The sequence below is a fragment of the Poromitra crassiceps genome, assembly GCF_964638095.1.
Source record: "Poromitra crassiceps genome assembly, chromosome: 8".
NCBI lineage: Eukaryota > Metazoa > Chordata > Actinopteri > Beryciformes > Melamphaidae > Poromitra > Poromitra crassiceps.
The window spans coordinates 16,965,102-16,986,932 of record NC_139629.1 but is presented as its reverse complement, the minus strand read 5'-3'; the positions used below and the strand labels follow the sequence as shown (position 1 = coordinate 16,986,932).

The 21,831-nt window shown below is 47.9% G+C and overlaps 1 protein-coding gene and 1 pseudogene across 2 annotated transcripts in view; one reads left to right on the top strand and one right to left on the bottom strand.

Moving 5' to 3' along the window:
* Window positions 1-21,547, top strand: part of LOC310780852 (carboxyl-terminal PDZ ligand of neuronal nitric oxide synthase protein) — a 91,603-nt gene extending 70,056 nt beyond the window's left edge. The window contains exon 11 of the mRNA XM_083641360.1: window positions 18,968-21,547. Within this exon, the coding sequence (XP_083497486.1) occupies window positions 18,968-19,535 (568 nt within the window). The 3' untranslated portion in view covers window positions 19,536-21,547. The remainder of the gene's footprint in view (window positions 1-18,967) is intronic.
* On the bottom strand, window positions 3,080-4,309 carry LOC310781546 (galactose-3-O-sulfotransferase 3 pseudogene; annotated as a pseudogene). Its single transcript has one exon. The product of its transcript is annotated as a galactose-3-O-sulfotransferase 3 pseudogene (transcript).
* Window positions 21,548-21,831: the final 284 nt, after the last annotated feature.

Sequence of the window (21,831 nt, the reverse complement as noted above, 5' to 3'; positions counted from 1 at the left end):
AACTCCTCCCCTTCGCTGGATGATGCTTGGTCCTCCTTTAAGAGCACATGTAGCTCCATCGTCGACAAACACGCTCCGCTGAAGACAATTCGAACAAAAGACCGCTACAGCCCCTGGTTCTCTCATGACTTGGCTGAGCTCATCCACCAAAAGAACGCCCTGTGGTGGAAAGCTCGCTCTAAGACAGCGACTTCAGCTGACCTGCTTGCCTTTAGGCAATGCAGAAACAAAACAACACAGGCGATCAGAGAAGCCAAAATCTCCCACTTCAAGGAAAACTCTCCACATGCGGATCTGACTCCAGGAAGTTCTGGCGAACGGTAAAATCAATGGAAAACAAGCTGGCTTCCCCTCACCTCCCAGTCTCCATGACTTTCAACGGTGTTGTCATTTCCGACAAACCTCGTATGGCCTCACTCTTTAATCAACACTTTGTCAACGCAACCCAGTCCTTTTCTGCCCCAGCCGCCACTGGGCAGCTGGACTCCCCTCCCCCCCCCCCCTTCCCCCTCCTCCGCGACACCGGCTTTTCCTTCAAATCTCAGAGGTACAGAAGGAACTCTCCTTGCTGGACCCAAATAAATCCGCCGGCTTTGACGGGCTCGATCCCAGGTTCCTAAAAGCAGCTGCACACCTCATTGCGGCCCCTGTCTCAACTCTTTTCAATCTTTCTCTTCAACTCTCCACCTTCCCCCCTGACTGGAAAACAGCCATGGTCTTCCCCCTCTTCAAGGGTGGCACTGGCTCTGATCCTAATTGCTACCGGCCAATCGCCATCTTGCCATGCCTAGCCAAAGTCATGGAGAAGCTGGTCCACAAACAGCTCAACCACTTCCTTACATCTAACCATATCCTATCAGACCTACAATCTGGCTTCCGATCCGGTCATAAAGCCTTCGACTCTGTCGAACACAATACCCTGCTGCGTAGGCTCTCCAGCATCGGCTTGTCCGCCTCCTGCTGTGATTGGTTCGCGAGCTATCTCACTAACCGTATCCAGCAGGTGAAAACTGGGAACACGGTCTCCAATCCTCTTGCTGTCTTCAAAGGCATGCCCCAGGGCTCTATCCTGGGCCCTACCTTATTTTCCATTTATATTAATGACGTTGCTAAAGCAGCGGGCAACTCCCGTATCCACCTCTACGCCGATGATACCATCCTGTATTCAATTGGCCCCTCCCTCCAATCTGCAGCAACCACTCTCCAACAGAGCCTCACGGACGTAGAGAAATCCTTTCTCAATCTCCATCTCCGCCTTAACACCAAAAAGACCAAGTGTATGCTCTTCTCCCGAAATAAGGATGCCCCCAGCCCCCCCCAAGATCATCTGTGCCGATGGCACACCCGAGGGCGTGGCCCTGGAATTTGTGGACTCCTACAAATACCTGGGCATCTGGCTGGACTCATCCCTTTCTTTCAGTACACACATCAACTAGCCTGACTCCGCCAGACGGGGGCGGCATTGTTCCACAAATTCACAATCCCACCTCCGTCTTTAAATCGGCCGCCACCCAGGCGAACCAATCAGCGTGAGCTACGGGCGGGCTTTAGGCGAGACCGGGTGTGACGCCACCGAGAGGCGCCTGTGCGTTTGTAGTTCTTTCACTATTCAACATGGCGGCGGCTACCGAGGCTAGCTCCAGTGAGCTAGTCAAACATTCTATTCAAAACAATAAGCTAACATAAACGTTAAACACTTGATCTTACAGTGAGTACGAAACCGTAACTGTATTGCTGTAACGTTATCAACTATGAACGTTAGTAAACAAGACATTGTTGTAGAATTTGGGGAGATAGCCTTCAGACCGTTGCTAGGCTGGGAGAACTTATTAGCAGTCATCAGCTAGCTGTAAGGCTAGTGAATGGCTAGCCATTAGCCATTCACGCAAGTCACACAAACACAAAGCCCTTCTCACCACTGCCCAGTAAACATGCAATCTGTTAAACAATCATTTTTGTTCCAAATAGAAATAAATCATAACGTTAACCAAAATGCCACTGAAATATTAGCTAATCAACACAGAACTGCAAAGATCCGTGTGATGTATTGTCCCTTTACTGCTAGCTAGTGTATTCTGCTATGATTGGAATGTTGGCTGCTGTTTAATAAACCACGTTAACTCACGTTGGTGTCCGAGTGACATATTATGTTATACAGGCGAGATTAAAGATCTCAGGATATAACAATCAGTTTATCTGATATTTTCCCCCGTATGACGCTTGCATAAATTATACTGTGAAGTGTGAATATAGCTCTCACAAGCATATAGTAGTCCTTTATGTCTGATATTTTGGAGCTGTTACTCGAGAAATTGGTTTATCGATAGAACATACCTTAAGATTTTGCACTTGTACTTTAGATAGGGGGTAAACAAACGGCATGGGAGCCAATACTAGGAATAAATCAACAAGGAACCATTCTTAAAGTTTGAGATTATATCCAAATACATGCTGCATGGTGTAACCTAAGGGTGTTTTTCCTCTTCTCTGTTGACGTCCTCTGGGCTCCAGGCAGCTCCCTTTCGCAGATTCATCTGACATCAACATCTTTATGAATTTACATCATCTTATCATTTTACCCAATCGTGCCTCAAGACCAGCAGATTATGTAACAACAACACCACACGGCCGTCTTTTCTCCGTTTAGTTTATTATCACAAAAGTAAGCAAATAACATTCTCCAGTCAGACAGACGGTCCATCCAATCACCTGCCTAGTAGCTTGAAAAAAGTGACCGCCCTCTTCAGCAATGTAGCTTGGCCGAACCCAGATGGATGTCGTTTGTGAAACAGAATGTGAAGCAAACTCATCCATCTGGCAGCGTCAGGTTACACATCAACAACCTTCAGACTAAAATCAAAGCAAGATTAGCCTTCCTCTTCCGCAATAAATCCTCCTTTACTCACCCGGCCAAACACACCCTCGTCAAGATGACAATTCTCCCGATTCTGGACTACGGTGATATAATCTATAGAACAGCCTCAGCATCGGCCCTCAAAAAATTTGACACGCTTCACCCCCCTCCCTCCCTCTTTACCCCCCCCCCCTCCCCCCTCCCTTCTTCAATAAAATGAACCCGTTACACAGTTTGGCCCTGCTGGTACCGCAGCGACTGGGAGCGGAGGAGAACCCGCGTGTACTGGACCTCCGGCATGAAGAGCTTGAGGCAGAGCTCCTGGGCTTGGCTGGAGATTCCATGGCTGATGTTAGCCGGCAGGTCATAGCCCACAATGTGCACCTTGACCTTGCTACCTTGTAGCTGTCCAGGCTGCCCAGGGCGGAGATCCTCGTTCTTGATCTGCGCAGGCAAGCGGAGAAGAGGCATCTGGCCGCCGGAGCAGCTCCTCATCAGCTGCTCTTGGGCTCGCCGAAGGCGCCGCACCCCCATGGCCACGTGGGCCACACCCAGCGCCGACAGCTGCCGCCAAAGCGAGGCGTTGAAGTGGTCGTAGAGGCGTGTGTCCAGGGAGTTCCAGGCACGGATCTTGCCGGGGAGGCCCGCCGTCAGGCTCCGCTTGGAGCTGGGCGCCCGCATGTTGTGCTTCACGTACAGGACATCGTCCAGGTCCCAGGAGAGGAGGTGCTGAAGGAGAACCAGCGACTCATCGAAATACTCTGTGATCATAACCAAGGAGAACCTCTGCTCCACCTCTGCCACGAAGGCCCGTGCGTATGCCACGTCTGTCGCAGGCCGGTCCTTGTCCCCGCCCAGGTCAAAGGTCAATGTGTTGCGCGCTAACATGGAGTACTTCTCCTCCGGCCGGTAGTAGCGCCAGGGGTCCGCTAAGAAGGCCTCCAAGGAGCCGTCGGCCCTCTTGAAGCTCTGACAGTCTTCGTTGAAGTAGGTAAATAGCGACTCGAACATGGACTCGGGTTCTCGCAGGATGGTGATGTAAACTGTGTCGGTGGGCATGAGGCGCTGCAGCTCTAACCTGTTGAAGCGCATGTGGCTGGCGATGACGTTGGGCGGCAGCGTGTGGCGGTGCACAAAGTGCGAGGTGAAGGAGCGCGGGTAGCAGAACATGTTCTCGCACGCCTCCACGGGTAGCGCCACTGTCAGCTTGTTGCGCTCTGCGAAGCGGAAGAGCAGGTTCTGCATGGTGCTGCTGGCTGTCTTGTGGGTCTTCAGGAAGGCCACGTTGGTGTGCTTCGGCTTCAGGCGCGGGGAAGGGTGGGAACACAGGGTGGAGTTGCCTAGGTGGGAGGCTTCCATCATCCAGCTCAAGTAGTTCCCGTGGTGCAGCAAAAGAATGACTTTGCTGATGAAGGCTATGAAGACCAGGAGCAGGAACTTCTTCTTCAGCGACATCCCTCTCATTCTCATTCTCTTTCAGTGTCTGCCCCTGGGATAACATCACAACCTCTTATGACATGACTGATGATATCGCAATGCCTCTGACATCACTGATGATCTCACAATTTATGACATCACTGATGACATCATCACTGAGACTTTGTGTGTGTGTGTGTGTGTGAGTGGATTTATGACATCACTGATGATGTGTTCAGACTAGGAGGCCAAATCTGATTTGTGAACTTTAATGACCTATTAACTCATTGAGTGCCAATGACGACTATAGTCGTCAATTCAAATAGTAACGTTGAGTGCCAATGACGACTAAAGTCGTCAATTGCGTTTTTTGACGGTGGGACGTGGATCAAAGCCTGATCCATCTCCTGTGAAAGTATGGTGGATGTTGAATGTGTAAAAGCTATTTTACGGACCCATTAGGTGGCGACAGTGCTCAGAAAGGCGAGGAAAAAACAGAGAAGAAGTCATGGGGAAACGGAAATCGCATCGGTATGCATCGATATGCATGAAGCATAACGTTAGCTGTGCCTGCAGCAGCCAATCTGCTGCCACAATTGAGCCCCTCCGTGTCCGCTGCGATAGCCCATCCGCATGATTAGTTGTGGAGTTGTTATTATTCTCAAATGGAAGCGATGGGAGCCGGTGACAAATACACGCAGAACGCTGTAAAAAAGCTGGATGTAGCGCACTTTTCAGTACAGAGCAAACGCAGCAGAGAGCCACCAGAGACACTCCCACGGAGGTGGGGTTTGCAGTTGAGCGGGGTGGGGCACGCAGGGCAGCATACAACACTGACCCAGACAGACCCAGACAGCAGGACAGGATTGGCAAACACAAGCTAGAATATCTGATGCCCACCAGCAGTAAATCAAGACCAGCAAGAAGCTGCAACCAGCAGCGCACGCAGGGGCCAGCGCTGCTGGTTGCAGCTAAAAAATAATATTTTTCCAAACAAAATTCCTTTATTTATTGAAGGAAATTATTTTTGAGGTGTGACTACATCAGAAAATATTAGCTTCAGAGTCAGTGATGTGCTTGAAATGCTTCATTTCACAAAAGGCTCATTATCTCAGCTTCTAGTTTGAAACGTCTCTTTTTGGTGAAATCAACCTATCTTCTCCGGCTCATAACTAAAGAACGGAAAATGATATCAATAAACTTTCTTTTGCTGATGATAGAAGAGAGTCTCATTGTTCTTTGGGCGTGTTCGGTGTTTACATAGTAATATCACACAATATTCTGTGGGCCTCGAGAAATCACTGAAAACGCTCTGAAACTCTGGCACTGGGAGCATCCGTTTTCCAAAAGTGGCTGGCACTCAATGAGTTAAAGTCCCTGGAAACCAAAATCCACAAAAACGTTCTAGCTATGTTATTTAGGGTCTTATGCTAGTAATTGTGTGCCTCCGAAATTATTATACATTACTTTCAACCCAAAGCCTTAAAATCGACACTTTTCTACAAGATTCTACAAGGTACTTCCTCATTGAAGAGAGCAGTGCGCGAGGTGCTAAAATGCAGGAGCTTATGACGTCATAAGCTCTATATAACCTTTGTACACGCGCGCAACTCGCCCTTCTCCTTTTGTCCGTTCTTTGCCCCCAGTGACAGCGCTCACTCAGTGTCTGTCTCCCTCCCACTCTGTGTGCCGAGCGCTATGCTTCTCTCTCTCTCTCGGGATCTCTCTCTCTCTCTCACTAGTCCCGAGAGAGAGAGAGAGAGAGAGAGAGAGAGAGAGAGGGCAGGCAGCATAGCGCTGGACACACAGCACACAGAGTGGGAGGGAGACAGAAGCGCTGAGCAGAGATCTCTTCCTCTCAGTACGCTATGCGCGGTGCAACGCGCGAACACACACACACACACACACACACTCTCTCTCTCTTTCCTCTCTCCGAGAGAGAGAGAGAGAGTGAGAAATGTCCCTGCTGCAGACGGGACACGCCCACACAGTCCGTGGGAGGAAATACACTCTAAAAACTAATTGATTCTCATGACTTTTGCCATGACTGTCAAACCTAAATTTATATACTTTGCGACGTCATCGTTCAAATTTGGCTGGTGGCTTATTAACATAGGGTCCTGTGATGTGATGAACTCAAAATGCTAAATAATAAAGAATTATTTCTGGTTTCCAGGGACTTTAATTTCAGTGCAGTCAGATGTTTGTACAGTGTCAGGAAAGTCACTTTTGAACATTAGTAGGAAGCATCTTACCTGACTCTGTTGTGGACAGCAGCCGGCTAGTTAGGTTGCTAGCTAACGTTAACGTTAGTTTAGAAAACCCGCTCCGCGTGCCCCAAAGCAGGACTTATACTGTACAGCCAGGAGGATAGCAGCATGGCAGACCTTCAAGTGTAAGTGGAGTTCGTTTTAACTGTGCTTTATTAAATGACAAACTGTCATTGCTTAACTAACGTTACCAATTTGTTTGTCAAATGCAACATTCCAAGTTAGCTTGGTTTCACGCTTTTAATTTGAAGGCCGAAACGGGAAATGGTTTGAGTAGATTGAATTGACACTCTTCTGTCAATTCTATCATTTCACACGTACCATTTCCCTTTTTCGCCTTCAAATTAAAAGTGTAAAAACAATGAAACGTTCGCCTGTGAAGACTCGACCTGTTTGGATTATAGTTAGAGAAAACAGCCATCAGCCATGCAGTTTTATACTAATTTATTGCCAAATGTTTTGGGAAACAACTTCACCAAGCTTGGTCAGAAAAGGTCTGTCTATTCAATGGAAACAGCACCAGTGCGACCTGTCGCGTGCGATGCTACCTTCAAGAATGAGGACGTCTGAAACAAGTTATTTTTTAATCACCTATATTAAAATGAGATACCTAATTAAACAATCATCTAGTTAGGTAACTAGATGATATTAAGCTTCCTTGCATTACAGACACAACCTCTATCTTAGAGCTTCTCTCTCTGTCTCCTGTCTCTCCTCTTTTCTGTCTCAAACACTCCATCTTAGAGCTTCTCTCTCTTTCTCTTGTCTCTCCTCTTTTCTGTCTCAAACACTCCATCTTAGAGCTTCTCTCTCTGTCTCTTGTCTCTCCTCTTTTCTGTCTCAAACACTCCATCTTAGAGCTTCTCTCTTCCTCCTGTCTCTCCTCTTTTCTGTCTCAAACACTCCATCTTAGAGCTTCTCTCTGTCTCTTGTCTCTCCTCTTTTCTGTCGCAAACACTCCATCTTAGAGCTTCTCTCTCTGTCTCCTGTCTCTCCTCTTTTCTGTCTCAAACACTCCATCTTAGAGCTTCTCTCTGTCTCTTGTCTCTCCTCTTTTCTGTCTCAAACACTCCATCTTAGAGCTTCTCTCTGTCTCCTGTCTCTCCTCTTTTCTGTCTCAAACACTCCATCTTAGAGCTTCTCTCTGTCTCTTGTCTCTCCTCTTTTCTGTCTCAAACACTCCATCTTAGAGCTTCTCTCTCTGTCTCTTGTCTCTCCTCTTTTCTGTCTCAAACACTCCATCTTAGAGCTTCTCTCTCTGTCTCTTGTCTCTCCTCTTTTCTGTCTCAAACACTCCATCTTAGAGCTTCTCTCTGCCTCCTGTCTCTCCTCTTTTCTGTCTCAAACACTCCATCTTAGAGCTTCTCTCTCTGTCTCTTGTCTCTCCTCTTTTCTGTCTCAAACACTCCATCTTAGAGCTTCTCTCTCTGTCTCCTGTCTCTCCTCTTTTCTGTCTCAAACACTCCATCTTAGAGCTTCTCTCTGTCTCTTGTCTCTCCTCTTTTCTGTCTCAAACACTCCATCTTAGAGCTTCTCTCTGCCTCCTGTCTCTCCTCTTTTCTGTCTCAAACACTCCATCTTAGAGCTTCTCTCTGTCTCTTGTCTCTCCTCTTTTCTGTCTCAAACACTCCATCTTAGAGCTTCTCTCTGTCTCTTGTCTCTCCTCTTTTCTGTCTCAAACACTCCATCTTAGAGCTTCTCTCTGTCTCTTGTCTCTCATCTTTTCTGTCTCAAACACTCCATCTTAGAGCTTCTCTCTCTGTCTCTTGTCTCTCCTCTTTTCTGTCTCAAACACTCCATCTTAGAGCTTCTCTCTTCCTCCTGTCTCTCCTCTTTTCTGTCTCAAACACTCCATCTTAGAGCTTCTCTCTCTTCCTCCTGTCTCTCCTCTTTTCTGTCTCAAACACTCCATCTTAGAGTTTCTCTTTCTGTCTCCTGTCTCTCCTCTTTTCTGTCTCAAACACTCCATCTTAGAGCTTCTCTCTCTGTCTCTTGTCTCTCCTCTTTTCTGTCTCAAACACTCCAGCTTAGAGCTTCTCTCTCTGTCTCCTGTCTCTCCTCTTTTCTGTCTCAAACACTCCATCTTAGAGCTTCTCTCTCTGTCTCCTGTCTCTCCTCTTTTCTGTCTCAAACACTCCATCTTAGAGCTTCTCTCTCTGTCTCCTGTCTCTCCTCTTTTCTGTCTCAAACACTCCATCTTAGAGCTTCTCTCTGTCTCCTGTCTCTTCTCTTTTCTGTCTCAAACACTCCATCTTAGAGCTTCTCTCTCTTTCTCCTGTCTCTCCTCTTTTCTGTCTCAAACACTCCATCTTAGAGCTTCTCTCTCTGTCTCCTGTCTCTCCTCTTTTCTGTCTCAAACACTCCATCTTAGAGCTTCTCTCTGTCTCCTGTCTCTTCTCTTTTCTGTCTCAAACACTCCATCTTAGAGCTTCTCTCTCTTTCTCCTGTCTCTCCTCTTTTCTGTCTCAAACACTCCATCTTAGAGCTTCTCTCTCTGTCTCCTGTCTCTCCTCTTTTCTGTCTCAAACACTCCATCTTAGAGCTTCTCTCTCTGTCTCCTGTCTCTCCTCTTTTCTGTCTCAAACACTCCATCTTAGAGCTTCTCTCTCTGTCTCCTGTCTCTCCTCTTTTCTGTCTCAAACACTCCATCTTAGAGCTTCTCTCTGTCTCCTGTCTCTTCTCTTTTCTGTCTCAAACACTCCATCTTAGAGCTTCTCTCTCTTTCTCCTGTCTCTCCTCTTTTCTGTCTCAAACACTCCAGCTTAGAGCTTCTCTCTCTGTCTCTTGTCTCTCCTCTTTTCTGTCTCAAACACTCCATCTTAGAGCTTCTCTCTGTCTCCTGTCTCTTCTCTTTTCTGTCTCAAACACTCCATCTTAGAGCTTCTCTCTCTTTCTCCTGTCTCTCCTCTTTTCTGTCTCAAACACTCCAGCTTAGAGCTTCTCTCTCTGTCTCCTGTCTCTCCTCTTTTCTGTCTCAAACACTCCATCTTAGAGCTTCTCTCTCTGTCTCTTGTCTCTCCTCTTTTCTGTCTCAAACACTCCATCTTAGAGCTTCTCTCTCTGTCTCCTGTCTCTCCTCTTTTCTGTCTCAAACACTCCATCTTAGAGCTTCTCTCTCTTCCTCCTGTCTCTCCTCTTTTCTGTCTCAAACACTCCATCTTAGAGCTTCTCTCTGTCTCCTGTCTCTCCTCTTTTCTGTCTCAAACACTCCAGCTTAGAGCTTCTCTCTCTACCTCCTCTCTCCCACCGACCGCAGCTTTATTACTTCTCTTCCTGAATTAGTTTTCCATCGATGGCATCCCGCCCCCTCCTTTGCCTCTCTGTATGTTTGCCTCCTCCCCCGGGTGACATCATACTTATGTAAATGAAAATCATCAAATCTTGCGCTGCGCTTCTGCACCAGCGGCCTCTGATAAGGAAAAGTGAGGCAGACCTCATCAGGTTATTATTACCGCACGGAGGAAAAACACGACTCGGTATGTTCCTGCTGAACGGAGAAACGCGCACGACGCCTGATGTTTTCTAGACGGCCGTGAGCGCATGTGTGCGTTATCCGTGTGTGTGCGTTATCCGTGTATGTGCGATATCCGTGTGTGTGCGTTATCCGTGTGTGTGCGTTATCCGTGTGTGTGCGTTATCCGTGTGTGTGCGATATCCGTGTGTGTGCGTTATCCGTGTGTGTGCGATATCCGTGTGTGTGCGTTATCCGTGTGTGTGCGTTATCCGTGTGTGTGCGATATCCGTGTGTGTGCGTTATCCATGTCTGTGCGTTATCTGTGTGTGTGCGTTATCCATGTCTGTGCGTTATCTGTGTGTGTGCGTTATCCATGTGTGTGTGCGTTATCCATGTGTGTGTTATCCGTGTGTGGCAAAGATGGCAACATTTGTTAGGGCGTTTTAGAAACGGTAGGGTTGTGTCCTACGGGAGTAAACTGGATCATATATCAGACTAACTAAAACAGGAGTGGAGTGGAGAAATCTATTTGTTTCGTTATTTTGTGTAATTTCCACTCCCCCCCCCCCCCCCCCCCCCACCAAACTCCTCGGCATAGAGACAGTCGGTCTGTGTGGGAACACCCACAAAATGTTACTACGGCTGGCGTGCGAGTGGGATTAAAAAAAACCATATATCTCAATGGGCTGACTGGCCAAAATACGGTGTTGCAGCTCTACACTACAGGATTGGGGATTCTAGAGCAGGTACATAGACGTCTGTTCAGATGTGCGTTTACTGCGGGGGTTAAATCCCCGATCGTGTCTGCCTGGGCTGGGCTGGGCTAGCAGCTAAATGCTAACTATGCTGAATGGGGAGAATGGGAGGATTTACCCCACCCTGACCACGCCCCCCAGCCAGCTAATCCAGCGTCTATGACGAGACATCGACTCGACCTATGACCTTTGACACAGTCAGACTCATGTAACTAACCACTCCAGCACATTTCATGGCTTTAGTTTGCTGTTGTTTTCTGGATTTCGCCCAGCGAATCAGTGCTTACACAGCCTGAGTGGCCTTATTTGATGCTCTCACAGACAGATACTCTTCTGCCATCTCCCTCTCCTGTCTCCCCCCTCCTCCCTCTCCTGTCTCCCCCCTCCTCTCTTCCCTCGGGTCCAGCTCCTGTCTCCCCCCTCATACCTCTCCTGTCTCCTCCCTCTCCTGTCTCCCCCCTCTTTTCTTCCCTTAGGTCCAGCTCCTGTCTCCCCCCTCCTCTCTTCCCTTGGGTCCAGCTCCTGTCTCCCCCCTCCTCCCTCTCCTGTCTCCCCCCTCCTTCCTCTCCTGTCTCCCCCCTCTCTTCCCTCAGGTCCAGCTCCTGTCTCCCCCCTCCTCCCTCTCCTGTCTCCCCCCTCCTCTCTTCCCTCGGGTCCAGCTCCTGTCTCCCCCCTCCTCCCTCTCCTGTCTCCCCCCTCCTTTCTTCCCTTGGGTCCAGCTCCTGTCTCCCCCCTCCTCTCTTCCCTTGGGTCCAGCTCCCGTCTCCCCCCTCCTCTCTCCTGTCTCCCCCCTCCTCTCTTCCCTTGGGTCCAGCTCCTGTCTCCCCCCTCCTCTCTTCCCTTGGGTCCAGCTCCTGTCTCCCCCCTCCTCTCTTCCCTTGGGTCCAGCTCCCGTCTCCCCCCTCCTCTCTCCTGTCTCCCCCCTCCTTTCTTCCCTTGGGTCCAGCTCCTGTCTCCCCCCTCCTCTCTCTCCTGTCTCCCCCCTCCTCTCTTCCCTCGGGTCCAGCTCCTGTCTCCCCCCTCCTCCCTCTCCTGTCTCCCCCCTCCTTTCTTCCCTTGGGTCCAGCTCCTGTCTCCCCCCTCCTCTCTTCCCTTGGGTCCAGCTCCTGTCTCCCCCCTCCTCTCTTCCCTTGGGTCCAGCTCCCGTCTCCCCCCTCCTCTCTCCTGTGTCCCCCCTCCTCTCTTCCCTCGGGTGCAGCTTGGGTCACACAGTAACAGAGGGGTGCATCCATTCCCTTCACGTTATTAGTGCAAATGAGCTCTAAATCAGCTGGGCATTATCCCTGCACACATGGATCATAGCCATGTGGGCTCTCCAGCTGGCCCACACTGAGCTGTTGTTGTGTGAGCGCTGCTGTACTGTGTATGGTATGTTAGCATAGAACAACACAAAAACAACACAAGAATCAAAAGGGGATGATCACTGGTGATAGGAGATGTTTTGGGACATACCTTTTTACTGTGCCATTGACAGAAGCCTGTCAAGTCAGCAGCCTCCTCTGTCCAACACGTGAAAACAAACAGATCCATATGGTGACCGGCTTACATCAACGCCCAACTCTATATTATTCACCAGTGAGTCATTTATTTATTTTTACCTCTGGCACGATATGCACCATGTTGTGCTTCTATCTCTCCCTCTCCCGTCCTCCCTCTATATGTCAATATTGTACACGGTGTCATTTCCTGACCAATTTCCCCTTGTAATCTTCCCCTTCTTCATCAGTTTTGGCCCGTCCTGTCCATCGTTAACGTTAGCGCCCTCTGCGTGCCGCTCCTTTAACTGCGTGGCTACAGCCGTGTGACGGGAGGGAGCGTGATGGATGATGTCCGGGTGGTGCTCAGCTGGATCTACACGCCGCTGTGCGCCAGTGTTCAGAAACGTGTCTGCCCGTTTTTCATACAGACATTCAGCCGCCTGCTCAGGATGACTCAGTTTGCAGTTCTCTTGTACACTGGATAGATACCACTGCACGAAAAAAACCTACCTTCCGGGACTTTGCACAACTGCAAAGAGTTCCACTTTGCAGGTCTTTGTGGCACTTAGTGGCAAAGTGGGGGAAAGTACCACATAGTGTTCCGCATATTGAGTCCTTATGCGGTCAACTCATTTACTTGCCCGGAAAGCAGGTTTTTCATGCAGTGGTAGACATTCACATTCATTCACCCACATGTTTAGACATCCCACACAGACATTACATTATTACACACACATACTCTCTCTCTCACTCTCTCTCTCACTCTCACTCTCTCTCACTCTCTCTCTCTCTCTCTCTCACTCTCACTCTCTCTCACTCACTCACTCTCTCTCTCACTCTCTCTCTCTCACTCTCTCTCTCACTCACTCTCTCTCTCACTCTCTCTCTCTCACTCTCTCACTCTCTCTCTCACTCACTCTCTCTCTCACTCTCTCTCTCTCACTCTCTCTCTCACTCACTCTCTCTCTCTCTCTCTCGCTCTCTCTCTGTCACACACACACACACACACTCAGCTGGGCGCAGTTTGTTAACATCTTAACGGTGAAACTTTCACGCAACTAGTTGCAGGTTGCAAGTTGCATGCAACCCAATTTCCATGCAACTTCACAGTTACACAAAGCAATTCAAAAATAATCAAGTCTCGTGCAACTTGGCAGTTTCTTCCAGCAAAACTAGCTAGCTAGATTGGTCATTTTTCATCTATTGTATCGTTTTCTTCTTTTTTCAAGTGAGAATTGTCATTCTGCATTTTTGTATCGTATTTCATATCGTTTTCTCGCTGGAAAATATCAATTCGGACTCGGAGGTGTTGTATCGGTTTTTCAATTTGGTGCATTTTTGGTGCATTTTCGCTGCCTGTCCTGCCATGGCATGTATGTTTGTTGAGACTGCGAACAGCCAGAGCCTACGTGATCAGCTGACTGGTTCTCATCATTTTGATTGGCTGTTGCATGAAACTAGTTCCACAAAGTTGAGAGCTTTGCAACTGTTGCGGCTGAGTTTCACAGAAGTTTCAAGTGAGTTGCAGAAGGATTTATACCATGCAATTCATTTGCAACTTGGTTTCACCTAAGTTTCATGCAACTAAAGTTGCGTGCAAGTTTCACCGTGTAAAGCCAGCCTAACAAAAGCAAGATGCTGTTTTACAACAGCACCAGTCTTCCGACTCTGAGGTACGCACACTGAAAAATAAAGGCGCAAACTTGAGCCGAAAAGGGTTATCTTCGGAGATAGGCCATAGAAGAACCATTTCTGGTTCCATAAAGAACCTTTTAATAATCCAAAACGTTCTTTCCTCCTGGGTCTTTGGGATATCAAGAGATATCAATTCATGCGATGGCATGAATGCAGAAAATATCCAAACCGCTCCATAACAGAGTTCCAAGAAAAGCTTCAACAAGCGATCAATATTATCAGCCACCTGGATCATCAGCCCATTGGACATGAAATGGATTAGAATGACACTAATGATGGGTGATCATTACATCATCATAACAGGAACCAAATGGAACAACAGAACAGATAGCAAAGCCCTGTTCCATATCTGCATGCATATTTTCATCAATAACAACTCGGATCACATGAAACGTTGATAATAGCCCTTTCTGCGCATAGGAGGAAGGAATACAATTTCATTCCCAGGGCTCTCAGTGTATCTCACTGATGAAAAGAAAACGGTCTGGTCCTGATCCTTACAAACTCAACAGAAGAGCGCAGCGGTCAAACTTGGTCACTCCAGACAGATACAGGCCAACGAGGGAACACCGCGCATCTCTCCAAATATCCCCAAATAACTGCTTCATGTGTCAAAGTTGCGCTGAGAGAAAAATAAAAGCAAGCTCAGGACGATGACTTGACCCCGTGAATCAATCAGCTAATTAAAATGAATTCAATCAATCAATCAAGTCAATGTCAAGATGACAACTCAATAGTAAATCTTTATTGGTAACAGTTCCTTCCAGTAACACGACCAAAATGTGGAAATTTCAGATGTCTCATTGACCATTTGTATTTTCATCCGATTCCAGCTGTGCGTCTGTCTGTGGAGCCCCCTCCCTGCAGATTGTTTTCAAAATCAGATGCGGACTGATATTTTGATATTGATATTTTCAATGTTATTCTCTGTGGCTGCTTTATTTCTTTGTTTATTTGAATGGGGAAGTAAACAAGCAGGCTGTGCATAATGAGCCTTACGAAACAATGGACTCCATAGGTTGCCCATTTTCACATCTTTGTTGTTTTGCTCTGCATTGATTTCAGTGTGACATTTTGAGTTAAGTCGCAGGAACCAAGTTTAAATGATTCCACACTGGCGGGAGGGGGGTGATGCACCTCTCTAACGAAAAAAACGCGAGCCCTTAAATTGAGCAGTGTTATTCTTCCCCTACAGAGGTACCTCTCTAGTCTAACTGTTGCCTCTCTTTGGTACAGGTGCGAGGACCCTCTCCTGCTCATCCTCTTCCTCGTCTAAGCATCCCTCATGTCCCAATGAGATATCCCCTTTCCCAGGCTAATCAATAGTGTCATCAGTCAGCCAATCGGCCCCCAGCCCCTAACCAGCAAACTGAACCCCACCTGGCAGCCCCTGCTTTAACCCATTGATACCTGATGCAGCATTTGTGTGTGTATCCCTTTAAGACCCTTTAAGATAGACACGCAAATGCTGCATCAGGTATCAATGGGTTAAAGCCATAGCTAACCTTTACCATCCTCCGTGCGTACATCCTGCCTCTCCCTATAGGGGGCGTGGTGGAGAGCTCCCTGCCACTGCCTAGCCCCCCTTCCTCTCCTCCTCCTCCTCCTCTTCTCCTCTCTGCCCCTCCTCCTCCTCCCTCTGTGAGTATTATACATGACAGCCAGCATGTGGAAGCAGTGTGTGTGGCAGCATGGGACCGGGCATGTGGTGGTGTCGCTTTGGTCTGTAGATGTTTAATACATTATCTATATGACAATTCATGAACATACCTACATAATATTCTCAGAATAATTGAATAGCTCCAGGTGATGAAAATCAGGTGATCGGATGGAATCAGATGAAAAAACAGGAACCAAATAGAATCTGTTAAACATACTACAGACAAACGTGAAACAGTTGAATTGTTGAATGTCACCTTATAAGCCAAATACTCTGTAGACTGTAGGCAGACTATCAGCTTTCTTATTTATTTAACCCATTGATACCTGATGCAGCATTTGTGTGTGTATCCCTTTAAGACCGCGAACCTTATTGGCCAAGTATGTACACATACAAGGATTGTGACTCCTTGAATTGAACAAATGCTTGCCGGGACACAAAATGGCTGTTTGCAAAATGCCAGCGAATGGGAGCTGTGACATCACAAGTGTTAGTGGGGACACCACTGAGAATCATCCCTGGCAGGAAGTCAGTTTTGTCTGTGCCGTCGCACGCTGCACCATCACAACAAGAAGACTGCACTTTACTGTTGTTGTCGACGCCATGCATCCTACAGAGGCACAGTCAATATATCACCCAGGCGCAGCCCATAAGTTCATTACTGAAACCAGGATGCAACCACAAACCACATTTCACAAGAGGACCAAGTTATCTGCCACTGTACTTACATACTCATACTGTAAGTGGGGGGAGTCAGGGAGGAACCGGCGCTTGTTAGTGGCTTGTGTGTGTGTGTGCGTGTGCGTGCGTGTGTCTCAGTGCTTGTCATGGTGTTGCTGTGGTACAATCAGAGAGACTGCAGTAGCTATTTATAGTGTGCGATGCCGATTAGCAGAGGAGGGGAAAGCCTGCAGCTCACTCCTCCATTCAGTTCCCCTGCTGTCTCTCTCTGTCCCTCTCTCCTCTCAGCAGGGGGTCTGTCTCTTTCTGTCTTTCCTCTCAGCAGGGGGTCTGTCTCTTTCTGTCCCTCTCTCCTCTCAGCAGGGGGTCTGTCTCTTTCTGTCTTTCCTCTCAGCAGGGGGTCTGTCTCTTTCTGTCCCTCTCTCCTCTCAGCAGGGGGTCTGTCTCTTTCTGTCTTTCCTCTCAGCAGGGGGTCTGTCTCTTTCTGTCCCCCTCTCCTCTCAGCAGGGGGTCTGTCTCTTTCTGTCTTTCCTCTCAGCAGGGGGGCTGTCTCTTTCTGTCCCTCTCTCCTCTCAGCAGGGGGTCTGTCTCTTTCTGTCTTTCCTCTCAGCAGGGGGTCTGTCTCTTTCTGTCCCTCTCTCCTCTCAGCAGGGGGCGCTGTCTCTTTCTGTCCCTCTCTCCTCTCAGCAGGGGGTCTGTCTCTTTCTGTCCCTCTCTCCTCTCAGCAGGGGGGCTGTCTCTTTCTGTCCCTCTCTCCTCTCAGCAGGGGGTCTGTCTCTTTCTGTCTTTCCTCTCAGCAGGGGGCGCTGTCTCTTTCTCTCCCTCTTTCCTCTCAGCAGGTGGGCTGTCTCTTTCTGTCCCTCTCTCCTCTCAGCAGGGGGTCTGTCTCTTTCTGTCCCTCTCTCCTCTCAGCAGGGGGTCTGTCTCTTTCTGTCTTTCCTCTCAGCAGGGGGTCTGTCTCTTTCTGTCCCTCTCTCCTCTCAGCAGAGGGGCTGTGGGATGCAGATAGTGTCCTGTATGTGCCTAGACAGCCAGAACACCCTGGACAGAGAGAGAGATACTGTCCTCCTGTCTAGTAACAGCTTGTGTGTAACGTGTGCTGGGCTTAACTCATTGAGTGCCAGCCACTTTTGGAAAACGGATGCTCCCAGTGCCAGCCCTTTCAGAGCGTTTTCAGTGATAACTCAAGACCCACAGAATATTGTGTGATATTAGTATGTAAACACCGAACACGCCCAAAGAACTATGAGACTCTCTTGTATCATCAGCAAAAAAAAGTTTATTGATATCATTTTCCATTCTTTAGTTATCAGCCGGAGAAGATAGGTTGATTTCACCAAAAACAGACGTTTCAAACTAGAAGCTGAGATAATGAGCCTTTTGTGAAATGAAGCATTTCAAGCACATCACTGACTCTGAAGCTAATATTTTCTGATGTAGTGACGTGGTGTAGTTGTGTGGTGCCCTGCGTGCCCCACCCCCCTTGATAGAGAATGAAATTCCACAGCCAAAAGGTAAACAGTGAACCACTTCCTCAACTGCAAACTCCTCCTCCGTGGGAGTGTCTCTGGTGGCTCTGCTCGAATCTCTGCTACCTGCGTCAGGCGACGAATCTCTTCCTGCTGGAGCTGGGAGAAACTCACCCCCACACTAACACACAGCCTGCATGCCAGAGCTGGGAGAAACTCATCCCCACACTAACACACAGACTAACGCACCCAGCGTCTATTTTCGGAGCGCTCCGCCGTTTTTGTGCGCCGGCTCCCAGCGCGACACCGAAAAGCCAAACCGGACTGCTGAGAATGGTTTGGCTTTTCGGTGTCGGGTGTCTCCTTTTCTGGCGGCTAATCGTGTGGAGAAACTATGCAGCAGAGACAGAGGGGCTCAGTTGTGGGAGCGGATTGGCTGCTGTTCGCAGCTAACGTTGGCTCCAGCCAGAGCAATCTGTGCCGCTCTTGCTCCAGCATGCATCGGTTTCTCTTTCATCACGGCTTCTTTGCTGTTTTTCCTTGCCTTTCTCTGGTCTGGAGAGCACTGTCGCCACCTAATGGGTCCGTAAAATACTTTATACACCTTCAACATGCCCCATATTTTTACAGGAGATGCATCAGGCTTTGATCCACGTCCCACCGTCAAAGAACGCAATTGACGACTTTAGTCGTCATTGGCACTCAATGAGTTAAGAATGTGAGTGTTGGAGAGCAGAACTGGCTTCCTACACTCTTAAATGCGTCTAGTAGTGTAGAGCAGTGATTTTCAAAAAACCTCATATCAAGCACCGCTAATTTAGTCCATAGAGCCACGGAACCCATTTGATGAGATCTCGGACGCAAATCGGAGAACATTCTCATTGATAGATATGATTCCATGACTGTCTGTATTGTAGGTAGAGAGATAACACAGAAACTGATCAAAACATGATGATAGTCATTCTCCCACATTGTCTATTCATATGAACTTCTTGTCAATTAAATAATTGTGGAGTTTAACAATTCATCAATTTGCTGGGGGACACCCTAGGAACCCCTCACGGACCCCTGGTGGTCCCCAGACCACACCTTGAGAACCACTGCTGTAGAGGAAGCCTGGCTGCACGTGCATAGTGTGGATAGGATGGCCCATTCACTGCAGCCATCACCATCACTACATTCATTCATCTCATTTAAAGATGTCACACTCCACTAATCTGCTCTCTCACTGGCAGGTGGAAACAGACGATCCCCAAGCTGGACCCTCCTCCACCCTCCATGAACCGCAAGCGGGCCAGTAGGACCTTGTCCCCGGGGTCGGAGGTCAGGGCGGCGCCCGCGCTCGGCGAGGTGGCCGCTAACGGCGTGGCCCCCAGCCGCAGCAGCAGCCTCTCCTTCCCGGACATCACCCCCTGCTCGCTGTCCTCCATCACCCCCTGCTCGCTGTCCTCCGCCGACTTCCACTCGCTCAGCAACGGGGAGAGCGGCTCCGAGGACTCCGGGGTGGTCCGCTCGGAGACCAAGTCCCTGCTGTCGCCGCTGCCCGACGACGAGGACCCGTTTGGGGACCGCGGGACATTTTTAACAGCCTCCAGCAGCTGCGACAGTCCCCTGGAGGACAGAAGCGAAATGGTTTCTTCTTCTTCTGCTGTTCCCCCCGCCACCGCCACACACACAGACCACTCTGAGCACACACTGCCCTTCTCCCCCGCCATCAACGATACCCGCCTCCACATCAGCTTCTCTGAGGACGAGCTGCTGGACAGCAGCCAAGAAGACGCCAGTGTCCCACAGCGGAGTTAGGAGGAGGTTACACTCTGTTCCTCAATCAGCTTTTAATGCAATACTCACTTCCAGACCCTGCTCCTGTGTCTCCACTGGGCTTGATTCCAGGACTTATTCTGTCCACAGATATAACTTAATATACCAGTAAAGCTGCGTTCACACTAGGGCTGTGAATCTTCACTGGCCTCACGATTCGATTCGATTACGATTCAGAGGGGTACGATTCGATTACGATTATCGATGCATCTCGATGCATCTTAAATCGATGCATCACTTTTTTTCCCAATACATGATTTCTTTTTTCTCACTTTATTTTTTCTCACTGTGTGGCTACTTTTAAAATAAAAGTGCATTTGGAATTGCATTGTATTATGATCAAAATAAACAACTGCATGTACTTCCATTATATTTTATTCGATTATAAAAAAATAATAATAATAATAATAAATTAATAATCGATTTTTGGCATTTGTGAATCGATGCAGAATCGTGCACGTCCGCATCGCGATGCATCTTATAATCGATTATTTTTGACACCCCTAGTTCACACCGAGATATTTATTTTTCTCTCTGTCGCTCGATTCAACCCTTTGGAATCGCTCTGTCGCTGTGTTTAAATCGCTCGTCAACAGGCACAAAAATTGACAGAGATCTGGGGGCTATAACGTTACGCAATGTCATGATATTTGTCCACTACGAGCCACCGTAGTTGTTTACAAGCTAAGCCTATCAGCGTGCTCCTAACGCGAGCTCTATACCGGTAGTACAGACTTCACTTCATGCCAGCTGTCAGCCTGTCAATCAGCTGTCAATGCGGTTTGTTGCCACACAATAAACCAGCGGTTTGTTCCAAGCCAGTTTGATTCTTGACTCACTCTCACACGGCAACCAATCAGCGTTGAACAGCGAGCGACTGATGCCAGCGTAATTTCGCTCAAGTTGGGATATTTCAACTCGGGCGACGAGCGAATTTTCTCCCTGTCGCTCTGTCTCTGTCGCTCGGACGCCCAGCGATTTTTCTCCCGGGTGAATATACGCTCAATCGCTCGTTTGCATTGACTTTGTATGTAAACTCGATGCCAGCGAAAAACTTTAATAGGTCGGTGTGAACGCAGCTTTACTGGAAAATAATCTATTGTGTAAATGATGAGGCAATTGAAAGATTTTAGTATTTTTATAGAGAGTAATAATTTTGAGTGATTAGAATGTTAAGCAGAATACATGTAGCATTTCCTGCAGCGTTAAAGTCACCACGGACATGAGAACACTGCCGTAGATTTCAAAGCCAATGAGGGAACACATTTTATTTTTTTTGCTAGTAGTTAATGTTATTAAAACATTATTTTGTCTCATGGATGTGTTACAAATAGAGATGAAGCGATATGAACATTTCATACCACGATTATAGTAATGATCATGGTTAAAATGTGCTGAAAATGTTCAAAGAGTACTGATCCACTCACTGAAATCATTTCACCGCGCCTGTGTCTAGGAGGCTGTTGCTAACTTTGGTTGATGATGGACAGTATACTGTGTTTTTCAAAGTGCTCTAATCACGGTAATCATGATAATACGGTTTTAATAATGAAAATTTTAAACAGTACGGTTACTGTGAGGGAATTTCATCACTGTTTATCATTAAACCGGTTATCGTTTCATCCCTAGTTACAAACATGCAGAGGTCATGGAGTGATATGCGACTGTTATGAATGTTACTCCAGCGTAGCGTCACGGTCCTTGTGGGGCCGAGATGCTGTGGTGTTGGGAAGAGCCTCCATCCCCACCCCCCTCCGGGCCCTGCAGCACCTGTTATGAATGGGAAGAAAGGAACAAGGAAGTGAGAGAATGGGAAAGGGGAGAAGAGAAGAGAAGAGAAGTGAACACAGTTTAGCCTGGTAAACCAGACGGTCACGTGAACTCATATTTCAGGTCGGGTAGAACGAAATGAAATGTGAGGTCATGTGACCGGCTGGTTTACCATCTAGTTGTTGTGTGTCTGCACATCCATGTCTGGCTGTGTGTTTTCATATTAACATGTTAATATGAAAACACACATCCATGTCTGGCTGTGTGTTTTCATATTAACATGTTAATATGAAAACACACATCCATGTCTGGCTGTGTGTTTTCATATTAACATGTTAATATGAAAACACACATCCATGTCTGGCTGTGTGTTTTCATATTAACATGTTAATATGAAAACACACATCCATGTCTGGCTGTGTGTTTTCATATTAACAGAGTCGAGTTGGTTTGAGAAGGTTTTGTGTTACTTTTGGCAGGTGGGTTTTTCTTGTAGGCCTCAATACAA